Consider the following 18,951-nt stretch of genomic DNA (forward strand, 5'->3'; position numbering starts at 1 on the left):
GAGGAGCTGGTGTTGTCTTTCCTTCAGTTCATGGCAGCATCTTCATCAGCTGCAGATCTTCATACTGAAGATCCTGTCAACCAGCAGCCTTCTCTCAGTCACTGAGATCTCTTCTTCTAGCCAAAATAATGGAGCAGTGGCCCAGCAGTTGTATACATGACCCTAAGCATGCTGGGATGCTTTCCATATCTTAGTGACCAGATCAGATGGAAGCAGCTGTTTCAATACTTTCTATCCCTCACTGGCAGTAACCTGTAGTTACAGTTTAATACAGTTTATCTTTCATCAGAACATTGTTCACTTTCCTTATTCACTGCATGTGAAATATGTTTCATTACAAAATTCTGTATCAATTTTCAGAAAGTCAAAACCAGTGACATAAAGAAATGTATAGCCTTTTGTTTTTTAAAAGAAAGCTCTTTGATTCAGACTGTTGGCAGTTTGACCTCAGTATTTATTGAGCTATGGAGCTTTAGAGATAATGTTAAGTTAGCTGCTACTCACTGCTAAGCTAAGCTAAGCTAAGCTAAGATAAGATAAGATAAGATAAGATAAGCTAAGCTAGCCGCTAGCTGCTACCTTCCACTGAACATCCACAGTGTGCTAAAGCTTCAGCAAGCAGTGAAGTGAACTAAATACATTCAGGACTCAGAGGTCGAACTGCTGCTGTCCTGCTGTACAACAGTTTGATCAAAGGCTGTTTGTCCAAAAACCTGCAGACTCCTTCAACATTTCAGAAACATTTCAGAAATACAGATGTCAAAATCTATTTCAAAGGCAAAAGTCTCAAAATGCCAATTCCTTTGTAGCAGCAGGTGTTTCCTTGTTCCAGAGATCAAATGTGATGAAAGTCTGAGTCGATCTCATCAAACCGTTTGTGTGTTTGACAGAAAATCCACCGAGCGCTGAACATGACGTACGAAGACGTGAAGAAGCAGCGAGCTGACAAAGACAAAAGGTAAAGGCTGCATGCCGGGATCTAAAGGGGCAGTCCGCCTCAAAACACTTCTAGTGTAGTTAGGTGACATTTTTGTTAAAGGGCCGTTAAGCAGAGATCCAGCAGAAATGTCCAGTGAAGAGGAAACAGTTCACCATGCTGAATACGAGAATAATGAAACTGCTTTGGCATTTGCTGTTCTGCCTCGAGGACGAAGGGGGGGGGGCAACATGCTTACAGTAAAGAGCGCCCTCTAGGGCATTATGTGTTATGCAATGGTAACCAACGTATGTGTCCAGCCTGAAAATTAGTGAATATACATCAGAATAACAAACAGGAGAAAACACTAAAGATCACCAACTACACTGTAAAAAATGCAAGCTGTCCAGTGATTTTCTCGTCTCCAGACCTATCATCTTATTTCATGATATTTTTAGTCAAATTATCTCACTGCACTGGCAGATAATCTGCTGGTTTCAATAAATTTCACTTGATTCATGCCAATATGACTTCTGTCAAGAAATCATCATAAAACAATGAAGAAAATCTGGAAACAAGAAACTTTCTCCAAGACAATTTCACTTTTACCAAGAAAATGTCCTGAAACAAGTTACACTCTCCTGGAAAAAAAGTCAAATTTGTTGAAAATTATCTGCCAGTGCAGTGAGATGATTTCATTAAAAAAATCCTGAAATCAGCTTGATAAGTCTGGAGACAAGAGAAAATAACTGAACAAGTCTATTTACCACAGTAACTGGACAGTAACCATCACAGCTCAGCTAGCTGTGCTTTATTTGAATTATCAGCATGGCTGAACGCAACCAATCAGATTGCTTGGCTGAAACTACCTATTACCATTTCACTCTCATTACTATCAGAAGGGCTCCAGCTCCAGTTTGACGCCTTTATGACAAGTTTGTCTTGAAAACATTTTAATCCAAAGGCCTGATTAAATAAAAGTTACCTGAATAATAAAACTAATAACTGAAGGACCCTGTTGTACCTCTGCTCTAACAGTCTGGGAGAAAAGGTCCTGTGGTGTTTCAGTTCATGTTGAAGTTTCTGACCTGGGATCAGTGTGTCTTCTGCTCTCTGGACCCCAGGCGGGACACTTAGCATGTTCACAGTGCGGCGCTGCTGGAAGCAACGCTCCTCAGGACATTCAAGATGCTGTGTTAGTGAACACAGCATCTTGTGAACTAATCATGTTCATCACTGGCTTTGCATCCTAATGCAGTTCATTGCAAATGTTTGTCCTGTCTGGAGCCCGATCTTCATGGTGGATCAGCGGCAGACCGAGCCGAGCCTCCAGCCAGCAGGCTAACAGACACTGACTGTATAATACATGAGGAACTGAAACCAGTTTTTACATAAAAACAAGATAAATTAAGATCAGGTGGGGCTTGTTGGTCTCTGTGGGGAAATTCAGCCGTTGCAGAAGTAATGAAATACAGCAAAGAAAAACAGAATAGAAACTGCTAATCAGCAGTGTATCAGTATAAAGGACTGAACTGACTGATCTGAGTTCAGCTCCTGGAGAACATGGGAAACCTCCTACATACTGCTGCTGCCAGGTGAAAACTTGGTATCTCCATCATAAGAGAAGCAGCCTTGTTTTAGCTAAAACAGGGTTTAGATTAATCCAGGAGTCGGACTTAATTCAGAATAGTTAATCACAGTTTAGTCTTTCTGCAACAGTTCAGCTTCAGATTACTTCTAGACTGTGGAGTCCGTTGGAGATCAGCAGTCTTTGCTTTGGTGTTTTGCTGTCAGTGTCGCACTGACCAACACACTGTAATAATAAAGACGCTCAGTGAAGACTGCAGCTTCTTATATTTCTTATAGTTTCTTTTATTTCTTCCAAACAAACTGCTGTTGTTGCTTCGATAAACATGAACGCATCACTTCCTGTGAGGCAGAGGAAAGACGGACTTTACAGCAGATGAAGTTTCATGAACTGGATACAGGTTGGATCACTGTTGTGTTGCATCAGTGACAGAGTAACAAAACAGACATTTGTTTATATGAAAAAGATTATTACTTTAACTTCAGTTTGTGTTCGTGGGGTTGAGTCCGCCCAGCGCTGGACTGAGGAACAGGAGGACTGTTTCTGTTAAACTGCCTCCTTGAGGTTTAATGTAAACCTTCCTTTAGTCCTGGAGTAGAGCTAATCTGTATTCTGTTCAATCTGACCAGTCAAATCTAGATTAAGATAAATCTAGCACTATTATTGTTAATCCAGTTTAAAAGGGCATTTCAGTCTGGGACTAGTTAATCTCTGTCTGGGAAACCGGCCCAGTTTTTATCCAGAGGGTTTTCGACCAGCGACCAGTCTGTTGTCATGGTTACATGCCGACAGTGTTTGGTGGTGTTTTTCTTTAAATCCTCTTTCTCTGTGTTTCCAGCTGTAACCTGAAGCCCCAGCCCCCCCCGCCCCCCCCGGCCCCCGGGGCGTCGGCCAGGTGGAACAACGAGAGCAGTAAAGACGCCGAGGCGTCCGGCAAGGACCGGGACAAACGAGTCCACTTCAACCTGGAGACCCTCAACACCCGGCGCCTCCTCGCCCGGGTCACATCCTCCTCCTCCTCCTCCAACCCCCCGGGAGCCAAAGGAGGAGGAGCCAGCGGAGGCGGGGCGGGGACAACCGCCCGACTGTGTGAGAACGGAGGACCTGCGGCTTCCTTTGCCAGCCTGGTGCTATCCCTCCCCTCCTCCTCCTCCTCCTCCTCCTCCTCCGCCCTTCCCTCTGCCGCTGCTCCTCCCCCCTCAGCGGTGGCTCCTCCCCCCTCAGCGGTGGCTCCTCCCCCCTCAGCGGTGGCTCCTCCCCCCTCAGCGGTGGCTCCTCCCCCCTCAGCGGTGGCTCCTCCCAGGCCCGGGGAGCTGCAGGAGCTCCAGGTGAAGATCGAGGAGATCAGAGACCAGCTGAGGTCGGCTCTGGCCAGGAGGGCAGAAATACAGACTTCTCTGGCCAACCCTGTTGCCACGGTGACGACAAACCTCTCTTCTCCGGTCCCCACGGCGACAGAAGCCCCGCCCACCATCACCGCCCCCCCGCCCACCGTCACCGCCCCCCCGCCCACCGTCACCGCCCTCCCTCCGAACACACGGTGCGTCACCACCATGACCGACCCGCCGCTCAAAGTCCTGTCCAAAGTCCGGCCCTTCCCCAGCAGACACACCAATGAGAAGAGGTGATGCTCTCTTCAGGAGCCAATAGCTGGACACGCAGACAAAAGGGGGCGTGGTTTCAGGAAAATTTGGCTATGTAGGACTGGGATTTGCTGTGAGCCTGAATGCAGCAGCATGGCAGCTCTCCCCTCCACAGCATTTCATGTTTTGGCATCATGAAACACTGGGCTGGTGTGTGTCTCTGAGACAAACCTCAGCACCAGCGGTTTGGAGCCAACCGCAAAACTCTTAATTTCTCATCACACTTTGTCATCCGCCTCTGGACAGCGGTCTGTCTTCTGTCAGGAGCTAGCCGGTTGGCACCGGGAGCCTCCGTTACCGAGCGCCTCACCGTCTGTCGGAGCGATGTTGAACTCATATTCACTCCGGACTGAGGAAACGCTCCCGGCTCCTCCAGGCGCTCAGACTGTTGAGGTGAGTCGTGTTTCCAGCCGTGGTTTCTGTGTCGAAGGCCGTTTCTGTCCGAGTCTCACTGTGTAACTGTCGGGTCTGTTTGTCGTTCATGTGATCTGAAGGTACAGAAGATACGAGCCAGTTTCTTTCACAATGTTGAGGACATTTGGAGAAATGATCCAGTGAAGTCTGTTTTGTAACTGAGGCTCCTGGAGGGTTTCTGTTTCTGTTTCGGTCTCTTTCACACCTGAATCCGCATCGTTCATTGACCATGAGATGTTTCTGAAAAATAAAATGGAAATGTGGGTTGTACTGAGTTCAGAGTCGTACTCTTCTTGTCAAGACTTTATTTCTACTCTGTCCTTGTTCCTCGTCAGAGTATAAATGATTTTAGGTTCAGTGAAGCATCTGCTGCATTACTGAAGTTTCATCCATTTCAGAGCCATGTGCTTTGATATGGAGGTGAGTATATAAATAAAGTTTATTATATTATTATTATTGGGAAAAAAATATCCATTCTTCCAATTGGAATTAAATGTTACCAGGTAAACAGTCTTGCACACATGCAGATGCCTCTTAGGTGAAATGATTGATTTTGTTCTTAAAACAGCAGAATTAAACCAACAGGAGGAAACAGCCTCAACAGACTGAAGCAGTCAGCAGGTGGAGATTCATCATTTTAAATTCATTTTGTTGAATTCATGAAACTGTGAGACTTGGATATTAAAATGTAAAAAAAGAACACAATTGACTTTTAAAGCCACTTTATTTTTCCCCTGTGACACCTGGCATTCATTTTTCAATCAGTAAATTTAAAGTTACAATGAAATGAAAAATGACTTTTCACCTTGTTAGTTAATTTTCCATGTCATAATATACACCTAGTTAACAATTATATAATTATAAAAACTCCAACCCATCCAAAAAAAACTGTAATAACAATCCCATCCCCGTCTTTTTCTCCATAACTGATCTCCCACTGGTTTATACTTTTGAATGATCCCTCCCTCCCTGTGTTAAGCCCCGCCCCAACTTCCTGTTTCAACAGGAAATACATCACATTAAGGAAGTAAAGATGCTCTCAAAATGCTGTACATTATATACACATAATATTATATACATAACAAAATACTCTAATAATAATAAATACTCTATTAATAATAAAAATCAGTTTATGTCTGTGACAGAGAAAAGCATCAGGTCCTCCTGGATCCTCTGAAGTTCAGATCGCTGCATCCTGTTCTACATCCTGTTTCACTCTGGAAGCCTCATCTGTCACGATGCTGCGCTCCTCTGCAGATCGTCTGCCAGATCATTATACTGCATCTTCCTCAGGATCTCCACGGTGACGTCCGCCGCCCCGCCGGCGAGGTATTTCTGGACCATCTTGTCCACGGTGCTCATCCTGTCCGCTGCCTCCAGCGCGCAGACCGGGACGGGGTCCGGGCGCTGGCCCAGGTGCCGCTGGAAGCTTCCAAAGTCCTCTGACTTCAGGGAGCTCAGGGTGTTCAGCAGAAGATCTGTCATCTCTAACTTCTCTAGAACAGAAAGAGAAAATACTCACAGGAGGGTAGCAGGTACTAATAGGCTTGGATCTGCTAACTTGGCTTATTATTATGATTCTAGTTATGAATTATCACAAACTATTTGTCTCCTGACTCCTTTGGACAAGGCGGCGAGATTAGAGCAAGGTGAGTTTGATATTTTCTCCAAAACAATTACAAATCAATGCAATAAAGACAAAGATTTGAAGTTGATTTTTTTCCACAGTCAAACAACATTGTATTTGTTTAGTGCAATTCCAAATTTGCATTTATTCCAATTGGGTTATTATTTATTGGTCGATTAAAAAGTTGAGGCTATTTTCCTGACAGTCTTTGGTGATGCAGCTACTGCAGCCAAGCTTGTCTGTGCACAAAATTTGAACGTGCTTATAATAGTTCTGAAATAATAGTTCTTAAATAGTCTTAAGACAGGCTTTAGTTCTTAAATAGTGTGCAGCATCAACACATAATTGCGAGCCTCCAGCATTGATTAGTCACATCCACCTCCAATTTCCATATTTCCCTCCCTATATTTTGTAAATGGCGTGTCGCTGATCAGCAACAAGCACAAACCTTTAGTGTTGAAAAGATCAATAGGCACCGAGTGAAGGAAACTAATACAGTTACAGGAATGAATGTGAGTTTGTGTTTGGAAGGTAATTACCTGCTATGATGTCTGCTGGTGGACTGGCTGTGGAAAAGGAAACATGGTGCATTTAGATTTTTAAAAATTACTAATTAATGATTTAATAAGAATAATAATGATAATGTGTGTATGATGTTGTCTAAATACATAACAAACAGTCAAAGGAACCGTAGAGCTACAGACTGACTGCTGGTTTTGGTGTTGGAGTCGGACCAGATGGCAGGAGCACACTGAGCAGGTTACTGAAGCTGATTCAGCTCAACAGCCACAGTGTTGTATTGCAGTCTCTTACCTTTAAGCTGGATCACTCTGCTCCAAACCAGTAACCCTTGTGAGGGAAACAGCCAGCCAGCCAGCCAGGGAAGACAGACTTTACTGTCTTTTAACTCCAGCTGCACTGTTTTCACATCTCTTTCCAGGTGGACCTCGAATGAAGCGATGTAGTTATAGTAGTCTTCAAAATTCAGAAACTTTGCTTGCTGGAATGAAGAAAAGAGATGCAGATTAGAGTTTTAATTATAAAACATTTATCAGAGGCAGAGCTGATGTGGAGGCAGAAATAATCTGATTGGTTGAGTTAAACCTCAGTGGGCGGAGCCAAAGAACCACAGTTTTTCTGGTTAAGTAACATCAGACTGAAGCTCAGTGAAAAGACAAGAGGTAAGAGAGGAGGAAGCTAATATTATGAAGCCTAGCACTCTGCTGCTAACTGAAAAAATACAATCTAGCCATACTAAGTTATCTAGGTTAGCTAGTTGGCTAGCTGACCTTCAAGTTCAAACAAGCCATACTAGCCTATAACTAGCTAGGTTAGCTAGCTAGCTGCTGAGCTTCAACATCATGATGCCATGGGAGTGAAGGAGTTAAAAAATAGATCATAGATAAATCATTGCAATTTATTAATTTTTTGACAATTTATTGGTTTATTTTGACCAATGTTCCTTCTTCGCCAGTTTGTCAGTTAGCTAACTGTCACGAGTGTGGAAAACTCAGGGACTGGACCCAAATGCAATGACCGGCAGAGAGAGAACTTGGTAGAAGCGAGAGCTTGAATGAAAAACTAAGGGGGACAAGAGGCCGACGGGGAATGGCAGGGCGTCGGCAGACACGGCCGACGACCGGGGATCAGGCCGGACGACGGCAGGCATGGCCGGAGGAGCCAGAGAAACAGGAGGCTTTAGCAGCGCAGAAACAGAAGACCGCCGCAGCTCGGGGACTGGGAGCTTGCGCGGCGCAGGAACAGGCTGGACTTCAGTAGTGGTGCGGAGCAGCTGAGAGAGCCAATGGCATCGGGAGCCGTGCGGACCACGCCTCCTCTTGGAGACTCCACTGTACTGTAAAGGGTGACCGCTGGGCTTCTGGGCAGCTCCTCAGTTGTTCCGTAAAAGACCCACGGGGGTTCAGGGAATACTGGATCAGGACATGCAGGTAGCGTGCTAGCCGGCTCAGGACAGGCAGGAAGCGAGCTAGCCGGCTCAGGACAGGCAGGTTCAGGACAGGCAGGAAGCGAGCTAGCCGGCTCAGGACAGGCAGATAACAGGCTAGCCGGCTCAGGACAGGCAGATAACAGGCTAGCCGGCTCAGGACAGGCAGATAACAGGCTAGCCGGCTCAGGACAGGCAGGTTCAGGACAGGCAGATATTTTCTGAAAACATTTGCAGCCGGTTGAATGAAAACAGAAAGACCAGCTGACCTCCGGCTGGATGAGTTTGACTGGTTTTCCAGAAAGTTTGTACGTCTGATTTGGGATCAGCTCACAGTCAGGAAGAGCTTCAATATACTCCACCCCAGGTCTTTTCTTCCACTCCCTCACCACCTGAAAATAACAATCATAATAATAATAATAATTTCGTATACAAAGTGCTTTTCAGAAACACATAACAACAAGAATGATAAAATGTATAAGGAGAAAGGAGAAGATAAAAATAGGAAACATATTCAAATGAAAATTGGTTGCTATTTGGTAAACCAAATTTCACCAAAAACAAAGTGTTTGTGCGACCGAAGCAGGAACCGGGCCGGAGTACCTGAGGGATCACGACGTTCCTGGGCAGCAGCAGAACGTACAGGGAGGAGTAGAGCTCCGGATCCACCGACGGCTGGTGGAACAGCAACACCAGGCCGTTGATCGGAACGCTGGCCGCCGCCGGCTCGTTTTCCCTGACCAGGCCGAAGGCGGAGAAGCCGGTGATGCCGATGACCACGTGTTTATCTGTTGTCCTCTCCGGTCGGACGAAGTCCACCCGGTCCTCTGTCACATGGGCGACAGACAGGAAGTCCCGTCCACCATCTGCAACACAGAGCCACTCCCCATTTACAAAGCGGTTGAGGCTTCAGTGCCTTGCTCAACGGCACCTCGGCACTGGTGGTGAGGGAGGGGAGAGCGTCGCTCATTCATTTAGATTCATTTTCCCAAACCAGCCGGTCCGGGGATTCGAACCGACAACCTTCTGGTCTCGAAGTTTCCCTCCCACTGGTGGTGAAAACCTACAAACTAAACTTCAAAATGCCAACGTATCACTTTCATGCCAGATTTGTGCCCGTCTGTTCTTCATACTGACCGGAGAAGACCTGGCAGTGTGGGAGGTGGAGCCGGTGGAAACTTCCTCGGAGGCAGGTGAACTTGAACAGCGGTCCTGCCGGAATCCAGCCTTTGGCCTCGAGGAACTTCCGGTCCCAGGGAACCGTCCGGTACGCGACGTCGCCGTCGCCCTCCAACACCAAACCAGTCAGACTGCAGCGGAACACTCCGGCCTGCGGACACCGCAGCCTGGAGACAGTTAGAGCCGTTCATTAGCATTAGCATTAGCATTAGGGTTCTTCAGATGTTCTTTGGGTAGGGAAGTAGTTCTGTATAGAACCATAAAGTCTCAAAGAACCCACTGATTGGTTTAAATAAAAAAAACTGAAAATCAGAATAAAGAATCTAGTCTGGTTCTTAAAGTTCTGCTGGTTTGGAACATTTCATACATTCTTAAGGGGTTCTTTACAGTACCATAAAGGGTCTATAGAACCATTTGAGCATGGTGCTGTAGAGAACCTTTCTAAAAGGGTTATTTACAGCACCATAGGGTTCTGCTATGATACAAGATATAGACCCTTTCTGTGAAGAGTGTGTTGCTTGTTACCGGTACATGTTGTCTTCCTCATGGACTTCAGGTGTAATCTCAATCTAGACAAATTAAATAATAGTCAATTGTCAATAAAACAGAAAATTCATTTCCCAATGATTGATCACACCAAACAGTAAAGGCTAAGTTCGATTGCTTCTGGTATTACCGGTGTCGTGTCTGCGTCCGGCTCCGGTCGGGTTTCAGACTCGCTGGTCGACGGCGGCGCTTCGCTCTGCAGACCGAGACCTGCGACAGTTCGACACCATCAGTTCACCTGCTTCACCTTTCACATAAATTCTTAACATTTACTGATGAAATGAGGTCTTCTAGTCCAGAGTGGAATCGTGCTTCGGCAGGTAGATATTACCCAAAACGTGTCATGGAAGGACAAGAACGCATATTGAGAAAAAGCCCAGGTGATTTCACTGATTAGTTTCTCTGGTTGAAGCTGTGCTAGACAGTGAAATCTCTTGGTGGAGAGTTTGTTTGGAAGGAAAACCTGCAGACTCTCGGCCCTCCATGGTTTGACACACCTGATGTTCCTCTATGGATTGAGAAAGCTACTACTCTTGGGCTGATTAAACCCTTTAAAACCAATTAGATAAACTCAGAAATGTGTCAAGCTGAAAACAAGATTGTCTTTCTTAGTTCTTGGAGATAGATTCAAGGATTTCAAGGATTCAAGGATTTGCACAGCGACAGTTTGCTTAAATCAATCCAATTTTAGGGTTTGCAAGCAACCACAAACCAGGTATTTCCAGGTTCCACTTCACAGAGACCATGGAAGACGGCGAGTTGAGAAAACTGTGAGGTTGAATAACAGCAAATAAAAAAAATGTTGGGGCTGAAGGCAAGTTTTCCACAGGAAACAGAGTGGGGTTCTTTGAGTTCTTTGAGACCTGATCTGGAAAACACATAGAGGTTTGATCCATTTACCTGGTAATCTGTGTTTAGATGTTTTACATTCATCTTCATCTTTTCTACAGAGACTACAGGGACGTTAGCAACTGAACTGATAGCAAACATAGCTTATAATGTACTGCTTCTACAACAATGTGATTTATTATAGAATGTCAGAGTATGTGTTGTCTTATGATCATAAACAGATTTAGCTAATATATCACCATACATCACTGTATCACAACAGTTTTTTCAAACTGAGACAAAGAACCTGGAGGTTCTCTGCTCATGTGGGTCTGGGTTCTTCATGATGAACCGATGAACCGCTGCCACACAGCGATGCATGGTGACACATAAAGACCAGTCCTTCTGTTCTGATGCTGCGTGAAGCGTCCTAACTCTACGCACTCTGCAGCGGGACGATCCTCGGCAGGATGTCCAGGGTGATGAGCGTCGCCTGCTCCGGCCCGTAAAGTTTCTCCAGAAGGTTCTGCGTCTCCAGCCAGTCAGCGTGCTCCAGCTTCTTTCGACCAATGGGAGGGCAGCCTTCTCCAGCCTGCTGACTGACCAACCACTGGAAAGATCTCAGCTCATCTGAAACCAAACCCTCCAACAGCTGCTACAAAATAAAACAGAAAGAAGCAGTTTGATAGGAGGATAAACTGTGTGAAAGGCATCTTCACCCCTCAAACACAAACTGTCATTATACAATAGGGAGGCTTCATGACCCGGTATTATTTGGGAAATGTAAAGACTGGCTAAACTATGTAGAAACAGGAAAATAAAAAATATATTAAAGGTTCAAAGGGAATACCTCTCAGTTCAAGAACTCATGTTTCATTGACCCATGGTGTAGGACAGGCCAATCGACACAAAATAGGAGTTGACCCTGTGATGTCATCAAGATGTGAAATTTGATCTGGGAAATGAACATTTCTGTAAAAACACTCTCTGTCTCCTATTCATTCTGTATGGAGCTGCTACAGATTGTACATCTTGATGACATCACAGGTTTGAATCTTAGTTCTCTGATTTCTGTCTATGTTCATAAATATTTATTGTCCTGTAGTTCTTAGTTTGAGTGGTCTTCCCCTTTAAACCACTGAAACAGTAATGTGCTTTGAAACCTTGGGGATGGTTGGATGGGAGTCCAGGTCCTTCAGTAAGAATGGTTCTAATTGGCTGAGGGTCTGGTAGAACATCTCCTGGGCTTTGGTCCCCTTCCTCAGCACCAGGTCCACCAGCGCCCGGTTCTTATCCTTTCTGCTAGCATAGATGCTAACAGCCTCCCTCTCTGCTTTACCCAGAAGCCCCTGCTCCTGCAGAGCGTCCAGGATGCCTTTGGAGTGCTGTATCCTGTTGATCAGCTTCCTGCGCAGAGTTTTTACAAAGTAGGGTCTCGGCTGTGGATTCGGTTTGGTCATCGGAGGAACCGCCGTCCGAGGGCATCGGCTGAGGAGTTCCCCGATCCAATGTGTCTGTCCCATCTTCCTCAGGATCTCAGCCGTCATCCTCACCGCTCCCTCCTCCCCATAGCACCTCATCATGGTGTCGCCGGTGCTCCAGGCATCAGCGGACCTCAGCCAGCGTGGAGGGATGGGCGGGAAGTCCTGCAGAACATCCTGTGTGAGACACCAGTGAAACTTCTTCAGCTCCACCGGCGGCACCTCAGCCAGCACCTGCAGCAGCAGCGCATGGTTGGAGGTCATGCTGGCTTCCTGTGTTCTGTGGTTTTCTTGTTTGGGCGTCTCTGTGAACTGAGTGTGGGTGAAGATGAGTGAATGAGCCGCATGTGACTCGACGATCTGCGAAACAAAAAAGAAGATCAAGATGTTTCTGTTCTCAGTCATCACAGCAGGAAAAATCCCCACAGAATTGTAATTACAGTTCTTTCTTTCACTTGACTTGAACTGAAAGTTTCCATGAACTAAAAGTTTCCCTGTCATTTATGTCTTGAGTGAATTTCACGACTCTTTGGCCCTTAAAACTCATTAAAACCCTTTTGTAGAATGTTGGGAATACATGAGAAATCGATGAGAAAATAAGCGTTGTTTTCTTCACTGAATTCCTATGTGGTTTTGGTCTAACAACAGCAATATGAGTTAGAAGCAGAGCTGTTGATTCAGACGTCATACTGTATATTAAATATTGAACATGTTGTCAAACTCATAACCAATACAGGTACTTTATGTTTTTGAGTTTCATTGTTAATATATTCAAAGTTAATGTTAGATAGTTCCAGTGTTGATTTCCAGAAACACTTCAGTTTCTAATATTTCAACGCTATTCAGTCCCACATGGTTTCATCCTGGTTGGTTTAGTTAGTTGGTTTCTGCTCCTTTCCAGCTTATAAAACCATTTTGACATTAGAGTTTAAAACACCGACATCTTCCAGTTGTTTTTGTTTTTTGTTGTTTTGTTTAAAATGTTGAACTATTGAACATGAAATATTGAACATGTTGTCAAACTCATAACCAGTACAGGTACTTTATGTTTTTGAATTGACTTGTATTTCCAGATCTTCATGCTGTAGTAACTTAGAAAACAAATGATCCTCAGTCAAGTCAACACATCAGTGTGGTACAAACACACAGCGGATAGAAATGTATTTATGGACTGTCAATGTTTTCAAGAAAAGTCTCTCCAGTCGTCCAAAACCAGAAATATTCCATTGTATCTAAAAAAATGTATATAATTACAATAAAAAAAAATTATCACTGAATTTGATTACCTGGAAGTACAAAATTGTTTTTTACAAAGTTAATTGAAACTGTAGATTCTTATAAATACTTTATACTAAATACTCTCCTTTAAGACCCGTGCAGAACGCCTCTCTCTCTCATAGGCTGGAAGTTAAAATTGTATTCCTGTTTAGAAATAGTAATAGTAGTAGTAAAAAATATTTTCCAATCTACAATTATGTGTGTCTTTGATTATGGAGACACTCTGTATTCACATTAAAACCACAGCGCCCTCCGTTTTATTACTGCTGATAGATTTCATGCTCACACTGTCCTGTATGAAAAACTGATGGTCTTGTTTGACAGAAAGAAGAGAAATGTTTTGTATTTTGTTCATTATAAGGCTCTGCTAGGGAAATTATTAATCACAATTAAATCCAGTAACTATGGAACCAGGTCTCAGGATTTTAGACCTAATCTGAGATATTCCAACGGCAAAAATGTTTCTCGACACTACGCACCTTGCAAATGAATGATTTGCAAAAGTCTTTGAAATTAGAATCTCTTGTTTCTTTAGAAAAGTTTCAATTCTTAGCGTTGACTGTAACTGTTTCCACTGTTTTATCTTTGCTGAGTGTTGCTGTGTGGCGACATGAATAAACTTCTGTGTGTTTTTATATCTGTCTGCAGGTCTCTCCTGAAAACAGATCTTGATCTCAATGAGACATAATCATTAACAAATAATATAATTAATAATTCATAATAATTAATCATGTTTTAACATATTGAGCAAATGGTTAAAAATTTTAAAAGGATGTATAACCTTCCATATTATTATATTATAATTAATATTATTATATTATATTATTATTATCATTTTAATATCTATGTAACAGTATCTTTAATGACACAAATAGGTTTTATTTTAATGAACAATAGTCTGATTTATTACGACGCTCAACTGATTATTATTATAACAGGTAAAAGCTCCAGTGGTTTAGAAGTCTGTTAACTGGTTAATATGAATTTACATGTACTTTACTTTACTTTACTTTACTTCACTTTACTTTACTTTACTTTACTTTACTTTACTTTACTTTACTTTACTTCACTTTACTTCACTTTACGGAGACAGAGAGAGACAGAAAACCTGTCCAGACTGAAGCAGGAGCTGACTGGTTAACCTGGATTAACACTCTGGTTTCTAGTTTAATGAGATTAAAGGTCGCTTTTATTTTATGATCAAATATGATTCATGTTATTTATGTCTGAATGGAAAATGGAAAATCAGTGAAATGAGTCTGCAGAGACAGCAGACTGAGATAAAGTCTAGTTAGTTTAACCCTTTTTAGTCTGGTCTAGTTCAGTTTAGTTTAGTTCATTTAATTTAACTTTGTTTAATTAGTTTAGTCAAGTTTAGTTTATATCTAACTTTGTCTAGTTAGTTTAATTTAGCATGTGTAGCTTAGTTTGACTTAGTTTAGTTTAGTTTAACTTGAGTTAGTTTAGTTAACATAGTGTAGTTTAGTTAGTTTAGTTTAGTTTAATTTAGTTTAGTTCACTTTAGTTTAATTTAGTTTAGTTTATAGTTTATAAACAAATACCAGCAGTCCAATATTCAGATCATCTTTATAAAACCACACATCAGCTATTGATCAGCTCATACCGTATATTCATATTGATCCACACATGGTAAAACATGATCAGGTTAGGGTTATCTAACCCTAACTATTGATCAGAGATTCCATTCCTTAATCTGATTTTATGAAATGTTATCCATAATTTGATGAAATGTTGCTTTTTCTTACAGTAAGCAAAACATCTGTTCCTTACAATTGTGTTACTACTATAATATTTAATATTTCAGTTTTACAGTTTCCATGTTTGTCTCAGTGAAGCAGCAGGGAGACGCACTGATGAACATGATGAATCACAATTTGCATAAAAGAAGCAAACAAGTTTCCTGTTTTCACCGACAACTTCATTCTTTATTATCCCTTTTATTTCTTTATTTCATTTTCTTTATTTATTTTACAGGGGATTTATGGGTTATGTGCTTTTGTAATTTGTGCAAAAACAACAAAAAGGTATTATTAGACTGCTGGTTAAAGGTAACTGTATGGACTTTAGTTTGGAGAAATGTGTCAAATCAACAGAAAAACAAACTTAGTTCAGTTTACTTTAGGTAGCTAAATTAAATTAGACTAAACTGAACAAAGTTAAACTTAGTTTAGTTTAGTGAGTTTAACTTAAGTTTCGTTTCTCACCCAAATCAAATCCTGATGAGGATCAATCTACCAAACACCGGCCTGATGATACTAAAACTAATACTAATACTATATTAATACTAATGCTAATAATACTAATACTAATGCTAATGCTAATGCTAATAATACTAAAACTAATGCTAACGCTAATACTAATGCTCATAATGTTAACCTTTACAACATATCTAATCAGAGTTACAAAGTATTGTAAATAAAATAAAAACTAAAAACACTAGTGATAAATACAAAAAAATAGAAAAGAATAAACTACAAAAGGGAAAATGTGCAGAATAATGAAATAGGAGTGATTATAGTTTGTTGCTTTCTGATAAAAGCACTTTGACTTTAGAGAAAAGCAGATCTGGATCTCAGTGAGACTACCTGGTTAAATACATGAAAAATTGCTGTGAAAATGTATGAAACTATACCAGAAAACTGAACTAGATGCTTCTCATACATTTAATATATTTCTACTGAATAAAGTTTAATGCAGCAGTTTAATACCGTTTGCTCTGTTTTTATCTGCTGCTGTGACCCGACCGCTGCTTTTTATATCAGAAAACATTCAGATGACTTCCAGTAACTCACTGCCAGGTTTCCTCAGCGTGTCTTATAGGAGAGCTTTTGCAGATTCATATTTTATTATTTTATTTTATTTTATTCAGTTTTCAGACACATTAAACAGGACAGTGAGAGAAGTTTAATGGTTTGATTTCTTACCGGTGGAGCGGGTCAGGAAGCGGCGAGACGGACTGCAGCAGGTTCGGTGACAGGAAGCGGTTCGCTCTCTGTATTTCCTGTAGTTTCTACTTTAACCAACAGAAACATGATGCTGTTCTGACGGTGACTCATTTCTATTTTAGTAAAAACAGTCAGATTCAGTTTGAACAACTCAGCTTGCTTTAGAAATTTCCATCCAGGTTGTGGTGAAGAAACACAGCGAGGCGTCACAGCAGGCTGGATTAGAAATGATATAATCTACAATAATAACAGGCTGGGGTATAAATTATATAATCCAGAATTATAGCAGACTGGGTTATAAATGATATAATTAAGAATTATAGCAGACTAGGTTATAAATGATATAATTAAGAATTATAGCAGACTGGGTTATAAATGACATAATTAAGAATTATAGCAGACTGGGTTATAAATGACATAATTAAGAATTATAGCAGACTGGGTTATAAATGACATAGTCCAGATAACAGTCTGGGTTCTAAACACTGTTTGCACAGTTGAAGAGTTTCACTTTAAATTAAAGCTCAGCAGCTTTAATTTAAACTGAGAGCAGAGCGTCCAGTGAGGTGAAGACCAGGTCCAGTCCGCTTCATATCAGCCCATCTTTCACCGGAGACTGAAGACTCATCTCTCCAGGTTCCACCTGGACCCACCTGGACCCTCCTGGACCCTCCTGGACCCACCTGGACCCTCCTGGACCCACCTGGACCCACCTGGACCCTCCTGGACCCTCCTGGACCCACCTGGACCCACCTGGACCCACCTGGACCCTCCTGGACCCTCCTGGACCCACCTGGACCCTCCTGGACCCTCCTGGACCCTCCTGGACCCACCTGGACCCACCTGGACCCTCCTGGACCCTCCTGGACCCTCCTGGACCCACCTGGACCCTCCTAAACTAACCTCCATGTAACGATCTTCTTCCCCTTCTACTCTTTAAAAAATAAACAAAAAAAAACAAACTCTGATTCTACAAATGTTTCTTATTCCTGTTAAAGTCTCAGCTCTGGACTGTCTGTTAAATAACGTAATGTACTGTAGTATTAAATACTTCATTTTAATATTAAATACTTCTTTACATTTGACAATTGAATACTTTTAATTAAATTCTTCATTACTTTTGATAATTGAACAATTTTAATATTAGATTAGTACTACTGAGTACTGCTACTTGTTAGTACTACTGAGTACTGCTACTTGTTAGCACTACTGAGTACTGCTACTTGTTAGTACTACTGAGTACTGCTACTTGTTAGTACTACTGAGTACTTGTCAGTACTCCAGAGTTCTTGGTTCTTCTTCTCTGTTCTTCTCGGTTCATTCAGTTTCAGCGTCATCAAACAGTAAACAGGAAGCTTTCTGACCACAGTGCTGCCAGCGACTCACTGGCCTCATTCAGGTCCTCTGACCTGCATCTAGTTTCTCAGAAAAAACAACAGAACAGACAGACCCCCCCCCCCCCCCCCCCCCCGGTGTTCAGTGTTTTCAGTTCAGCGCTCTGATCAAGTTGTGGCTCTTCTGCCTCTGAAGTGAAAGTGTGAAGTCAGTCAGAGTAAACAGGTTTCCAGGTGTTTCCAGGTGTTTCCAGGTGTTTCCAGGTGTTTCCAGGAGTTTTCCCAGCAGCCTCCTGCTGTCAGATGGACTGAGTTTACTCAGATTTAATTCACCTTTCCTCATCCTACTGTTTTTGTATTATTAGGGGTCCAAGCACGTAGTGCTGGAACCCTTTTGTATTTGCTGGAATTCTTTCTTTCTTTTTCTCCCCTAAAAGTGTCTGCAGCTCAGAAATCGTAAGTTCTACAGCAGCCATATTTGACAGGTGGGGTCCTACGGCCCCCCACTACTCAGGCAAGGCAGCCCACACATATTGGCCAGATGGTGGCGCTATAACAAGCAACTTTACGTTTTGGCCAATAACTTCTGAACCGTGTCGTAGACTGAAAATTCTTGTGTCCGTAGATTCTTCTGAAGGTGCCGAGTCCAACCCATACATCACTTAAAATGTCCACCATATTGTATTGTCCGCCATTTTGAATTATTTAAGAAACACTTTTTTCACAACTCCTCCCAGGCCGTTCATCCATTTCACACAACACTTGGTGTGGAGAATCTTGGGACCGTCCTCTTTCAAAGTTGTATAAAGGTTATTGATAGGTCAAATGGTTTGGTTTTTATTGACCAATAAACTTTTAACGAAACACGCCATAACACTAAATTGGCTCATTAACCATTCATCTAATCAAGCGGAAATTTGAAACACTTGTTGAGGAGTGTTGCTTGAACACGGCCACAAAAGCATTTTGAGCTGTACCACTAGTGGGCGCTACAAATGCAAAAAGTTCATATCTCATAATTGACTGCATAGATTTTTATGAAATTTTTTACACATGTTCTAGGTTGATGTCCAAGTCGATCCATGAAATTTGGTCATTATTGATTAAAGTGGGCGTGGCTTACAGCATAATAACCAAATTTTCATAGGTATTAAAGTCACAACTTCAAAAATTCATTAAAAATCAGCCGTATGTCCTCGAGAGCTG

The 18,951-nt window shown here is 42.3% G+C and overlaps 2 protein-coding genes across 3 annotated transcripts in view; one reads left to right on the forward strand and one right to left on the reverse strand.

Annotated features, from left to right (window-relative positions):
* grin3bb (glutamate receptor, ionotropic, N-methyl-D-aspartate 3Bb) overlaps positions 1-4,207 on the forward strand; it is a 110,860-nt gene extending 106,653 nt beyond the window's left edge. Inside the window, exons 8-9 of the mRNA XM_078285810.1 lie at positions 891-958; positions 3,343-4,207. Of these exons, the coding sequence (XP_078141936.1) occupies positions 891-958; positions 3,343-4,132 (858 nt within the window). The 3' untranslated portion in view covers positions 4,133-4,207. The remainder of the gene's footprint in view (positions 1-890; positions 959-3,342) is intronic.
* A 1,077-nt stretch (positions 4,208-5,284) lies between these two features.
* On the reverse strand, positions 5,285-16,520 carry LOC139911269 (NACHT, LRR and PYD domains-containing protein 1-like). Of its 2 annotated transcripts, none has more exons than XM_078285815.1 (11): positions 16,391-16,520; positions 11,850-12,527; positions 11,131-11,338; positions 9,989-10,068; positions 9,838-9,881; positions 9,271-9,479; positions 8,737-8,999; positions 8,403-8,525; positions 7,002-7,188; positions 6,728-6,754; positions 5,285-6,057 (listed from the first exon to the last, which is right to left on the reverse strand). In XM_078285815.1, exons 2-11 carry the CDS (start codon positions 12,429-12,431, stop codon positions 5,795-5,797), a joined length of 1,986 nt encoding a protein of 661 aa, XP_078141941.1. In that variant the 5' UTR covers positions 12,432-12,527; positions 16,391-16,520; the 3' UTR covers positions 5,285-5,794. The 2 variants fall into 2 exon arrangements, with proteins under 2 accessions (XP_078141941.1, XP_078141940.1); XM_078285814.1 differs by having other exon boundaries at positions 11,131-11,341.
* Positions 16,521-18,951: the final 2,431 nt, after the last annotated feature.

The sequence above is a fragment of the Centroberyx gerrardi genome, chromosome 9, assembly GCF_048128805.1.
Source record: "Centroberyx gerrardi isolate f3 chromosome 9, fCenGer3.hap1.cur.20231027, whole genome shotgun sequence".
Taxonomy (NCBI): domain Eukaryota; kingdom Metazoa; phylum Chordata; class Actinopteri; order Beryciformes; family Berycidae; genus Centroberyx; species Centroberyx gerrardi.